Below are 13,821 nucleotides of genomic sequence, written 5' to 3'. Positions count from 1 at the left end.
TGTGTTTTGTATTATAAGAGGATAGTTTCGGCCCTTGATTCTGATTGGTTGAGCTGCATTTGAAGCTGTTGTAAATTACACTACAAACCTACAACTTTGTGTGTTCACAAATGTTTCAGAGGAACTACATTGTTTGGTGGAAGAATACTGTTTTTATTAATGATTACACTATTTGCGGTTTTCTTTTGTGAAACCTTACTACGTACATGGAATAACCGTTTCATTAAAACAATACATTGAATAAAATAACTATACAAAAAATATACAAAAAATTCCAGACTCAATTTTTTTTAACAGTATTAACATTTTATATATTTACACAGTGCATGAGTCATATTAAGCCTATTAGATCCCACCCTTAAGATATTCATCCATGTATGTACAAAAATAGTAAAGGTCCAGGTTCTCTCTCATCTGAGTTATCATGACACTGTCCCTCCACACTCTTTCGACTGTTAAGTCCTCTTCAGTGTCAGTGATGAAATCACACCAACTGAGTCCAGTTACAGCCAGTTGACCTTGAACCTGCCAGTAATATTTGTGGGATTTTTTTAGGGTTGCCTGTCCATTCACAATCTTAATATGCCTAGCCTCAGAAACTGTATGAACATCAGGGCATTTCACCTCAGCAAGTCCGAAACAAGGATCTGCATTAGGGTCATAAACTTTGGCATCAGGACTGGCACCAAGGTAGGGAGCATCCGGGTGTACCACAAAACCACAAGGTGAGACATTAACATTAAACAGATCAGAGTAACGTTCCAGTACCTCAGGTTCCTTGTCAAGGCCTGTTTTCATTGCCTGAGTTTGCTTTGTACCCTTGAGTATCCGTCTTGCCAGGGCCTGGCCAGATGTCTCCCCTCGCACATGAGAAGCCTCATGAAACCTGCTAGCTGTCACTCTCGGCTTGCGCATTTCCTTCCATAATGGACACTCTGATTGGTCTTGAGTTTGCTCCTCTATTACAGCTGCCAACTCCAGTGAGACACTTAGGCTCTCCAAATGGAGGAACTGGTGGCAGCTTGGGACGAAGTGCAGACTCCTTGGAAATACAACACCATCAATAGGGAGTTTTGGGAACAAAGGAGCATCTGGGTGTTTCACCTTGTTTTTGGTCATGAGGGGAGGGCACTGGTAGGAGATCACGGAACCTCGGGGCACAGGACCGAATCTGGAGTCCACTAAGGACATTTCAGAGAAGTCATTAAGCACACTGGAAATCAGAGGTTGGGGAGTGAGTCCTTTTACAGCTTCTCCAACAGCCAGTACAGTTGGGTCAGGGAGGGGACCTAAAACCAAATAACATGTTCAGGAAAGCAATTCAAGACAAAACTATAAACTGTTTTGTGTTTGAGAAACATTTTATGAATAAATATTTTTATTTTGAGTACTTTAATTGCTTTTTCTGAATATATATAATATTTTTAATTCACATGAATTAGGTTTTATGCATGTAAATGTGGCTATGCATGTGTGCATAGTGTCTGTTCCATTAATTATTATTGAGACTAATCTCACTCCACAAACTCCTGCCTCAACAGGAACATTATTCAATCTCTACTAATGACATTTTTCTTTATTACCTGTGTATGCTTTGTAGAGAGTAGATTTGCATACACTTCTGGAAGAGATCCTCGGCTTTTTCACAACCAACTGATCCGTAGTCTCTGCAGCAATCCCCTGAAAAACAACAATAGAAACTCTGTAGATTTCCAATTACCTACCATTATTTTGCAATACTAGTGTGTAGCTTGGCTTGTGGTTATGCTACCTGTGTCCTTGGTCTATGCCATGTCTGTAGCATGCTTGTGGATGCCATAGTTGGTGGTATGGTCTGCAGCTGCATCATGCTGAAGTGGGCCGTTTGGAAAAACATAGCTACAAGATGATTGCACAGTGCTTTGCCTGCAGTGCATGTGCAAGACGAGCTTGTGAGCTCAACAGGCACTGTGTCAGCTTTTAAACTGATCTAAAGTTTAAAAAAAAAGCGAATATCAGTACATATTTATAAAGTGAGTCTTATACTTCAGAGAGAACATTGATGAGAACCATCAAACAACATTTTTAGTGAAAGGAAAAACAACCTCAATATAGAAATCTGCAACCGCAGCATGAACTATTTAAAACTATCCCTTACACTATAAGCATTAGTTTTTCAATACTGTACTGCATTGCAAAATGCAAACAGGGATCGTGTCATGTTAAGCGTAGAATTTCTTAACTTCTAGTGTAAGAGATTAGTTTTATAAACAGGTTTTTCATTTAAGGTAACCTGCAATGAATGTGGCTCCTCGCGCTTCCTCATCGACCTAAAACACCTACACCTCACGATAATCTCCCTGTTTCTCACACTCGAAACTGAACGTTGCATGACAAAAATGAACATAGTTATACATATCACATTAAACATCATCATTCCATATGGTATGCTACCTCCTTTGACTACTCTTATCTGTTTTAAAGTACCCGAGCCTAAAATTTGATAAATGTAAGCATAAAAATATAATTTACAGTATCACGTTAGCTAAATGCTAATTTATGGTTTGTCACTTACCTTCGTAAAAAAAGATGTAATTTTCGTGGAAGAACTTATATCCTTTGTTGAGTTTTGAGTGCGGAGCGATTGCATGGAGGTCCACGAGACGAAAAACATCCGCTGATGTAAATGCTGGTAAATTTTTCAAGGAGGATGTGAAAGCTAGCGCGCCTGACTCCATTTCGCCGGAAGTATCTATCCACAACAATCGCTGTACCGGATGTGCGTTCGAACGTCCGTGAAAAAGGCCTATTGTGCATTTACATGGACACCATTTGTTTCAATCTGAATAAAATTGTTTATATTTATCAAGTAGTAAAAATGCCACTTCCCGAGCCCGGCGGATGTAGATGAAAGTCAGAAGCAAACCTGGTAGGATAACAGCTGTCTTGCACCACTTCACAGACAATGAATGAAAGGAGAATACTCATTCTGTGCTAAATGCTATTTCTGTCATTGCACATGTACAGAACTTGCCAGTTTCAATTCTCAATCCAGTGTTTACATGTCCTATCAAAGAAATTAGAAAAGGTTTAATTTAATCATTCAGACTGACATGGTTGCATGTGACTTTTTTATTCCTACTGTGCTACTAGTCTGATTACAAACAGATTATTAGGATCCATGTAAACACAGTAACTGTTTCTAGTTAACAATGCAGCCAACAGGCAGATCTACAGTTGCCAAGAGTTCAAGATCAAACCTTATGCCACAACATAGTCATTGTAAGGATTTGTAAATCATTTTCTGTGCTCCGTGAACAATATTTAATCCCTGATGAAAGAAAAAAAGAAGAACCTGGCAATAACCCTGTGGACAACACTTTGAGAAATTGTATCAATATCCAACCGTGCAGTGCATCTGTGGTGTCCATAAGAGCCTTTGAAGGTACAACTGCGTTTTTTGTTAGTACGCAGAAAAATAGGTAATATCATGAACTGTGTTTGCATCTGATATTGTTCAACATCAACACAGAAGATCGTAGAACAGCACAGCAGAAAAAAATTACTCTCAGTGTCCTGCCAACTTTAGAGCAGTGACCCCCCCCCCCCCCTTTAATATGTTTAATGTCAGAGTTGTTTTGTACTCAGCATGTGGGCGTCTTTTTGAGGAAACTATTTCCTGTTGTTGTAACTATATGCCATTCCATCACCAATTAGCTGCAGCTGGGAACAGGTATATAAACCTCTACTGCAAGACATGGATATATCCATATAAATACAATGACTTTAGTGTATGGGGAGTCTCTTTAGCCATACAGGGCATTTAAAATTAGTAAGCTATTTAAGCTATAAGCGAAGGAAAATGAGAGGGAAAACTCTATCGAACTTTGTAAAACCGAACTGTATAATGCAACTTGCCGAAAGTGTATCTGTGGCCAAAATAAAAATTATTTATGCCTCGCGCAGCGCGCACACTCGGAGCCAGGCATATGACGCAGCTGTGCATTTACCAGGCGACCAATTGCCATGCCCGTTCTAGATGGAGGTAAACCAATTACATTCCTTATTTTCCGAACAAGCGAGCCAGATTGATGCTTTTGTTTTGAAAGAGAAAAAAAGCATATATAGTTGGACTATACTAGAACAACTAGAACATTTGGTGAGTCCAATGACCAAGTCTGAGACAAGTCCGAGTCCAAAAACCAACGAGTCCAAAACAAGTCCGAGACGATAGAAAAACGTCTCGAGACTGGACTCGAGTACTACAGCCCTATTAGTAATGGTACAGTATATAATAAAATTCTCTTGACTTTGCTTTTAAAATGTTATGGAGATGCATGATGTCTGTATTGCACATAATCTGTGCATCTCTATGCAAACAATTCAAGGGATTCTTCCAATTCCAAGAGGATTTGTAAAGGATTTGAGGAGTAAAGTAACAAATGTCAGGATTGGTTCAAACAAGTCTGGTAACTTCGGATGGGCTTGAACAAAGAGAGTCTCAGAGCACTTTACAGCAATGTGGTGCTAAAGGTTAAGAGCTGAGAGAACAGGAGCTTTCTTCCCTCTGCCACCAGTTTAATATATTCTCTGAATTTACCACAATGTTCAACAGGAGCATCCTGTGAATCAATTTCAGCATATCATAGTCAAGGTGTCTGGGTCCTTAAAATATAAAGGAATGGGCATGCAGACAGATGGAAAGCGAAAGAGAGAAAAAAGAGAGAGAGGGAGGATCAAAGTCAGTGCAAGAGTACATTTCATTAGATGTGATTAAATCAGGAGCGCATCAGGCTGGAGCATCCATATAAAATCAAATATGCATGTCTGGTTGACCTCGCAGAACTCAAAAGCATATCTGAATGGAGACAGGGTCACATGATGGCAATAATACTCCACAATTTTCCACTGTAAGTGGGAGTAAAAATAACAGTATGGAAATGCTGTGGCTAGACTGTTGACTACAGTTAGCAGTTTGAGAACTGCTTCCGAATATGTTAACTTTAGAAACTTTTTAGGCATAAATGTTATGCAACATGACCATAAATTAATCAAGAGGAGCCTGTTGATGTGCTTAGACGACCTGACTTCCTGCCGGTCATTTTCCTGTAGTTAGGTTGCTCAAGAATCCTAATCTAGCAATCTGCAGACACCTTCTAAATTATGCCACGCTAGATGCCCAGACTTACCCTATAGCGGCCATGCAAAAGACACTAGCTACAACCTATTAGTTTTTCTCGATTGCTTAAACACATTTCTTGAAACTATGCCTCGTATTCTCAAAACAGTAAACACGAATCCATAACTTCTAACTCAATTCCCCAAACTTTCTATATTCAGGTCAAAATTAAGCTCTGCACTCAAAACAACTCAATCTTGCTGAAAAACCAAACTTTGCTCTCAGACATGACACACAAACAGTCAAAAACACACACACTACAGAACAGTTTTACACACTGATGAGATCAATTCAAAACAATACTACAAAAAACGGTTATAAATGCGGTACTTCACAAATGTTTTATTTCTCAGTTTACAGTTTTTCTCAATTGCTTTGGCACATTTTCCGAAACGGTCTTAACATTCTCTAAACTGTGAGTGCAAATGTCACAACTGTTTGCTGGAACTTCAGAACTTTATTGCATGTCTGCAAAATGTAGTTACTCACCCAAAACATTTCATTCATGCTTCAAAACCTAGTTATCAAGTCGGTTATTTGGCCAAGGCCACCAAAATATAAAGTATTTTTGTCATTGTGTGAGCCACACTGGTCAAAATGTTTAGTTAAGTTTAGTAAAAAGTTGTTATTGAGGATATGGTTGATCTCCCAATATTTAGCTGCAGACTTCAGCTATTGTAAGGCCATGATTGACAACATGGCCCACAATAGTGGCCCTAATTTAATTTAATTAATTGGGGAAGTCGTGGCATGGGGAAGTTGTGGCCTAATGGTTAGAGGTTAATGGTTAATAGTTAGAGAGTCGGACTCGTAATCCAAAGGTTGCGGGTTCGAGTATCAGGCCGGCAGGGATTGTAGGTGGGGGGAGTGAATGTCAAGCGCTCTCTCCGCCTTCAATACCACGACTGAGGTGCCCTTGAGCAAGGCACTGAACCCCCAACTGCTCCCTGGGCGCCGCAGCATAAATGGCTGCCCACTGCTCCGGGTGTGTGTTCACTGCTGTGTGTGTGCACGTTGGATGGGTTAAATGCAGAGCATGAATTCCGAGTATGGGTCACCATTATTTATGTAATGGTGGCGCGCACAGACGCAGCGGCTTCTCTCTCTCCCGACAGAATGGTGTTTTCGTGTTTTTTGTCTTGTAAGTCGCAATGTTTTTGTACATTTTCGTCACGTCTACCTGTCTTTAAGTGTGCATACAGTCGTGAGTTTCTGCTCAATGTCGGCAGAATCACATTTTTAGAGTTAAACTCAGCGCACGCCGAAGATCTGCGGGACCTCGGTCTGCTCCGAAAGCCTACTCCATCACCGACCCCCACTTCTTCATCTCGCCCACAGCGGAGGTGCTACAAGCGGCGTGAGAGGAAGCAGAAGAGGGGTAAGCATGGAGGTATCCGAGCTAGGCTAGCGGCCAACCCACACAAGCCAGCTATCCCCACCGTCGTACTGGCGAACGTACACTCTTTGGACAATAAACCGGACTACATCCGACTACTTCACTCTACTCAGAGGACTGTAAGAGACTGTTGTGTTTTTGTGTTTACAGAAACATGGCTTAACAACAGCGTACCGAACTGCGCCATACAGCTCGACCAGCTAACATGCTCTCGAGCTGACAGAGCACTCGTCGAGGGAGGTAAGATCCGCGGCGGCGGGTTTTGTGTTTACATCAATGATGCATGGTGCTGCGACGCTGTTGTGGTCTACAAACACTGCTCACACTTGGTGGAGTTTATGATTATTAAGTGCCGGCCGTTCTATCTACCGAGGGAATATACAGCTATACTGCTCGTTGCTGTATACATCCCTCCCAGCTCCAACAACAACAACAGGAGTGAGACACTAAATGATCTGTACCAGCACACCAGTGAGCAGCAGACAGCCCACCCAGATGCTTTTCTCATCTTGGCTGGGGATTTCAACCACACAGACTTAAAGAGTGTGTTCCCAAAAATACACCAACACATAGACTTTCCAACAAGGTGAAAAAATACTCTGGACTTTGTTTACACCACCCAGAGAGGAGCTTACTAGGCCCTCCCCCTCCCCCACCTCGGAGCCTCAGACCACATCACTGTCATGCTAATGCCTGCATACAGACCGCTCGTTAAAGTCATCAAACCAATACACAAACAGATACAAGTGTGGCCGGAAGGGTCGTCAGAGGCACTTCAAGACTGTTTTGACACCACTGGAATATGTTTAAACAGGCTGCCACATACAAAAACACTACAGACCTCCAAGAGTACTCAGAGACTGTCACTGCCTACATCACCAAGTGCATTGATGATGTAACGGTCACAAAGTCCATCATAGTCAGGGCCAACCAGAAGCCGTGGCTCACAGGGGAGGTCTACAGACTTCTGAAGGCTCGGAACGCTGCCTTTAGAGCTGGAGATGAGGAGGGCCTGAAGACAGCTAGGGCCAACCTTTCCCGCGGCATCAGAGAGGCCAAGAGACAGTACTCCAGGAGGATAGCCCATCGTTTCAGCGACAGCAGAGACACTCGGAGCCTGTGGCAGGGGATACAGACCATTACGTACTACAAGCCCCCACCACAAACCTGTGCCAGTACCATCCCCCTGCTGAACGAGCTGAACGCCGCCTTTGCTCGCTTTGAGGCACAAAACAGCACCACTGCACAGAAGACTCCACCTCCTCCCGGCGACCAGGTGATGACGCTGTCCCCGGACAGTGTGAGAAGATCCCTCAGCAGGATCAATGCACGCAAAGCTCCGGGTCCTGACAACATTCCTGGGCGTGTACTGAGAGACTGTGCAGTGGAACTCACTGATGTCTTCACAGACATTTTCAACATCTTGCTAAATCAGGCCGTTGTCCCCGCATGCTTCAAAGCTACCACCATCATTCCAGTCCCGAAGAAGTCATCTCCATCCTGCTTCAATGACTACCGTCCAATAGCACTCACTCCTATTCTCATGAAGTGCTTTGAGCGGCTAGTCATGCACCACATCAAGTCTGTCCCCACCCCCCTCCCTGGACCCCTTCCAGCTTGCATATAGGTCCAACCGCTCGACCGATGATGCCATCGCCACTGCCCTCCACCCAGCCCTCACACATCTGGACAAAAAAGACTCATATGTCAGGATGCTGTTCATAGACTTCAGTTCAGCATTCAACACAATCATCCCTCAACAACTCACTCACAAACTGGTCCAGCTGGGGCTCAACTCCTCTCTGTGCAACTGGCTGTTGGACTTCCTAACGGGGAGACCTCAGGCAGTACGGGTTGGCATTAACACATCCAGCACCATCACACTGAACACTGGGGTCCCCCAAGGATGTGTGCTGAGCCCCCTCCTCTTCAATCTGCTGACCCACGACTGCACACCATCACACAACTCCAACCTTTTCATTAAGTTTGCGGAGGACACGACTGTGGTGGGTCTCATTAGAAACAGAGATGAAACAAACTACAGGAGCGAGGTGAGCCGCCTGGCCGGGTGGTGCAGTGACAACAATCTCTCTCTGAAAGTGGAGAAGATGAAGGAGATTGTTGTTGACTTCAGGAGAGTATACACTCAGCATGCCCCTCTGACCATCAATGGTGCGACTGTGGAGATAGTGAGCAGCACCAAGTTCCTGGGTGTGCACATCACAGAGGACCTCTCCTGGACTAACAACACTGTAGCACTGGCCAAGAAAGCACAGCAGCGTCTCTACTTCCTCCGCAAACTTAGAAGAGCCAGAGTCCCGGCCCCCATCATGTGCACCTTCTACAGAGGCACCATCGAGAGCATCCTAATTAGCTGCATCACTGTGTGGTATGGCGCTTGCAACGCATCCTGCCGCAAGTCACTTCAAAGCATAGTGAGAGCAGCTGAGAAGACCATTGGTGTCTCTCTCCCCTCCCTCCAGGACATCTACAGCACCCGTCTCACCCGCAAAGCCCTCCGCATTGCAGGTGATCCCACCCACCCGACACACAGCTTCTTCAGTCTGCTGCCATCAGGGAGGAGTCTGCGGAGTCTCCAGGCGAGGACCAGCAGACTGAAGGACCAGCTTCATACATCAGGCTGTCAGGAAGCTGAACTCCCTCCCGTCCTTGCCCCCCGTCCCCTCTTTCACCCCATGCAACACTGAACTACGCCCCCCCCCCCCCCCCCCCCCAGCTCCCCACATCCTCACTCTAACAGACTGATAAGCTCTTTCTTGCACTACACATATATCTGCACAGTTTTGTTTTATTTAACTGGTTTGCAGTTAAATAAAACTATTCTGCCATGTCCCTAATGCCACTTTATGTATCTCTTTTTTTTTTTTTTCTTCAATGTCCTCAGACTGATAAGCTCCTCTTGCACTATATATAAATATATACTTTATACATATACACATATATCTGAACATATAATTGGTTGATCTATATTCTCTTCATTCGTGAATGTCAAGATTCACTTGCACAATTCATGGCAAATTTACAAAAAGTCTAATAGAAATGTGTAGAAAATACGTTTGACAGTTTATGACAACTAGATCAACCATTTTGCATTTAATGACTTATATGATGAACTAATGACTTGAGATTTTGAGGGGCAAGACTATAGCACAGAGAACTATATAATACATCTTGAACAACATGACAATAGCAACTGATAATGTAGGAAACCACAGATAAATGTACATAATCAGTTGCATGAATGTACCAAAGCAATCCCAACTTGTTCAAAAGAATGATAAACTTTTTTTTTTTGGTGTGTACAAGTGACTAGATTATGTGGAGGTTGAGCAAGTAGTTTTGAGAATTTAATTTCTGATCTGAGAAATGCACCAAAACCACTGAGAAAAACTGTAAGCTGACTTTCGCCCTTTTATCTATCCATCGAAGGCTCTGATTGGTGTGTGATAAATTTTGACTCCTAGTGTTTCCACTTGGGTAATTGTGTGCTAATTGAGCTCAAACTGTGCAGACTTGAGTGAACAATTTTGAATGCTAGTGCTTTCTAAATGATCACATGGTGTAAGCACTGAGAAATGTAGGGATTTGTGTGTAGAGTTTTGCAGTAACAGTTCACCAAATCTGACTCATTTGCTAAAGCAGGGAATAGTGTTTATAGTTCAGCAAAATGGGTGTGCTTTTTGAAAAATGGCGTTATGTTTTTGAAATTTTAGATCAAAAGCCTGGTTATAGTGTTTCAGCAGTCGAGAAAAACTGTAATGCCCTAGCGGCAACCAGTAAGAATGCCATAACAACTATACAGAACAACCTAGCAAAACCTAGAAATGTCATAGCAACCACCCAGTACACACTAGTTTGATTTGTTTTATTGTGGATGGCCCTATACGGTGTACGAGTATGAATGCTTGCAATGAGCAGTACCTGCACTTCTATAATGTATTCTACAGAGTAACAGAGTACCAGCAGTTTTTTTCTTTTGTAAATATCGCTTTTTGTTCTCGCTTGGCAATGATCCAGAAGACAATCATTGACACCCTCCACAAGGAGGGTAAGTCACAGAAAGCCATTACTGAAAGGGATGGCTGTTCACAGAGTGCTGTATCAAAGCATATTAAATGCAAAGTTGACTGGAAGGAAGAAATTGGGTTGGAAAAGGTGCACAAGAAACAGGGATGACCGCAAGCATTTATTTTTTAAAAAAGTGTAATTTCAAAAAGTGAAACTTTCACATATTCTCGATTCATTACATCTAAAGTAAAACATAAAAAAAAATGTTTTAATTTTGATTAGTGCTTTCAGCTCATGAAAGTCAAAATATAGTATCTCAAAATATTAGAATATTTCCTAAGATCAGTCAAAAAAAAGGATTTGCAAAACAGAAAAGTTCTTTAAAGTACAAACCCGATTCCAAAAAAGTTGGGACACTGTACAAATTACGAATAAAAAAGGAATGCAATAATTTACAAATCTCATAAACTTATATTTTATTCACAATAGAATATAGATAACATATCAAATGTTGAAAGTGAGACATTTTGAAATGTCATGCCAAATACTGGCTCATTTTGGATTTCATGAGAGCTACACATTCCAAAAAAGTTGGGACAGGTAGCAATAAGAGGCCGGAAAAGTTAAATGTACATATAAGGAACAGCTGGAGGACCAATTTGCAACTATTAGGTCAATTGGCAACATGATTGGGTATAAAAAGAGCCTCTCAGAGTGGCAGTGTCTCTCAGAAGTCAAGATGGCAAGAGGATCACCAATTCCCCCAATGCTGCGGCGAAAAATAGTGGAGCAATATCAGAAAGGAGTTTCTCAGAGAAAAATTGCAAAGAGTTTGAATTTATCATCATCTACAGTGCATAATATCATCCAAAGATTCAGAGAATCTGGAACAATCTCTGTGCGTAAGGGTCAAGGCCGGAAAACCATACTGGATGCCCGTGACCTTCGGGCCCTTAGACGGCACTGCATCACATACAGGAATGCTACTGTAATGAAAATCCCAACATGGGCTCAGGAATACTTCCAGAAAACATTGTCGGTGAACACAATCCACCGTGCCATTCGCCGTTGCCGGCTAAAACTCTATAGGTAAAAAAAGAAGCCATATCTAAACATGATCCAGAAGCACAGGCGTTTTCTCTGGGCCAAGGCTTATTTAAAATGGACTGTGGCAAAGTGGAAAACTGTTCTGTGGTCAGACGAATCAAAATTTGAAGTTCTTTTTGGAAAACTGGGACGCCATGTCATCCGGACTAAAGGGGACAAGGACAACCCAAGTTGTTATCAGCGCTCAGTTCAGAAGCCTGCATCTCTGATGGTATGGGGTTGCATGAGTGCGTGTGGCATGGGCAGCTTACACATCTGGAAAGGCACCATCAATGCTGAAAGGTATATCCAAGTTCTAGAACAACATATGCTCCCATCCAGACGTTGTCTCTTTCAGGGGAGACCTTGCATTTTCTAACATGACAATGCCAGACCACATACTGCATCAATTACAACATCATGGCTGCGTAGAAGGAGGATCCGGGTACTGAATTGGCCAGCCTGCAGTCCAGATATTTCACCCGTAGAAAACATTTGGCGCATCATAAAGAGGAAGATGCGACAAAGAAGACCCAAGACAGTTGAGCAACTAGAAGCCTGTATTAGACAAGAATGGGGCAACATTCCTATTCCTAAACTTGAGCAACTTGTCTCCTCAGTCCCCAGACGTTTGCAGACTGTTATAAAAAGAAGAGGGGATGCCACACAGTGGTAAACATGGCCTTGTCCCAACTTTTTTGAGATGTGTTGATGCCATGAAATTTAAAATAAACTTATTTTTCCCTTAAAATGATAAATTTTCTCAGTTTAAACATTTGATATGTCATCTATGTTGTATTCTGAATAAAATATTGAAATTTGAAACTTCCACATCATTGCATTCTGTTTTTATTCACAATTTGTAGTGTCCCAACTTTTTTGGACTCGGGGTTGTATGTTCATTTATGCACTCGATACTTTGTCAGGGCTCGTTTAGCACAAACTCCAGCATCAGTGAAGAATGGCATGGAAGCGATCAGCCTGAGGCACTGCTGAGGCACTATTGAGCCTTCAGCTCATCTGTTTGGATCCACTGTTTCTCATCTTTCTCTTCAAAATATCCCATAGATTCCTTATGGGGTTAAGGTCAGGCATGTTGGCTGGCCAATCAAGCACAGTAATATCATGGTCAGCAAAGCACTTTGAAGTGGTTTTGGCAGTGTGGGCAGGTGCTAAAGTCCTACTGGAAAAGGAAATCAGCATCTCCATAAAACTTGTCAGCAGATGGAAGCATAAAGTGCTCCAAAATCTACAGGTAGATGGCTACATTGACTTTGAACTTGATAAAACAATATGGACCAACACCAGCAAACGTCACGGCACCCCAAATCATCACTGACTTTGGAAACTTCACACTGCTTCACACTCAAGCAGCTTGGATTCTGTGCCTCTCCAGTCTTCCTTCAGACTCCAGACCTTGATTTCCAAACTAAATGCATGGACATGTCCCCAGTGAAGACCTCAACTTAAATGCAATAAAACTAAAACTTAAATAAAATAAAATAACAAAAATATAATAAAATACCTAACTACATGATACTATTATTGTTAGAAATTGCAACAATATAAAATAAATAAATACATTTATACATTTAAAATTTTAATTAAAACAATAAGTAAAAAATAAATAAACAATTATCTCCTGGCCAGAGGAGAACTGGCCCCCCGACTGAGCCTGGTTTCTCCCAAGGTTTTTTTCTCTATTCTGTCACAGAGAGAGTTTTGGTTCCTTGCCGCTGTCGCCTCTGGCTTGCTTAGTTGGGGACACTTAATTTCTAGTGATTATCGTCAATTTGAATTAGCAGATACTATTTAAACTAAACTGAGCTAGACAATGACATCTCTGAACTCAATAATGAAATGCCTTAACTGAAAATTGAGTGTTTAATCTTATTATTGTACATTACTGACACTCTATCCTCCAATTTGATACTGTTAAGTGCTTTGACACAATCTGTATGGTTAAAAGCGCTATATAAATAAAGGTGACTTGACTTGACTTAAATTGCCACACACACAGTCAAAAAGATGCTAAACATATCGACTATCTGTTCTCTCCATCTGACTTCAAACACATTCCAAAGAGAACTAAATGAACCTCAGTACCAGGCCTGGCTGACCAGTGGACTACCTCTACGATTACAAGACACAT

The 13,821-nt window shown here is 42.0% G+C and overlaps 1 protein-coding gene across 1 annotated transcript; it reads right to left on the bottom strand.

Annotated features, from left to right (window-relative positions):
* Positions 1–292: 292 nt before the first annotated feature.
* Positions 293–2,733, bottom strand: LOC306885944 (uncharacterized protein). The gene is made up of 4 exons (XM_079442770.1): positions 2,555–2,733; positions 1,772–1,969; positions 1,584–1,680; positions 293–1,289 (listed from the first exon to the last, which is right to left on the bottom strand). Exons 1-4 carry the CDS (start codon positions 2,651–2,653, stop codon positions 346–348), a joined length of 1,338 nt encoding a protein of 445 aa, XP_079298896.1. The 5' UTR covers positions 2,654–2,733; the 3' UTR covers positions 293–345.
* Positions 2,734–13,821: the final 11,088 nt, after the last annotated feature.

Source organism: Barbus barbus (assembly GCF_936440315.1).
Source record: "Barbus barbus genome assembly, chromosome: 20".
Lineage (NCBI taxonomy): Eukaryota > Metazoa > Chordata > Actinopteri > Cypriniformes > Cyprinidae > Barbus > Barbus barbus.
Note: the sequence above shows the minus strand (reverse complement) of the source record. Positions and strands in the feature narration are given on the sequence as shown.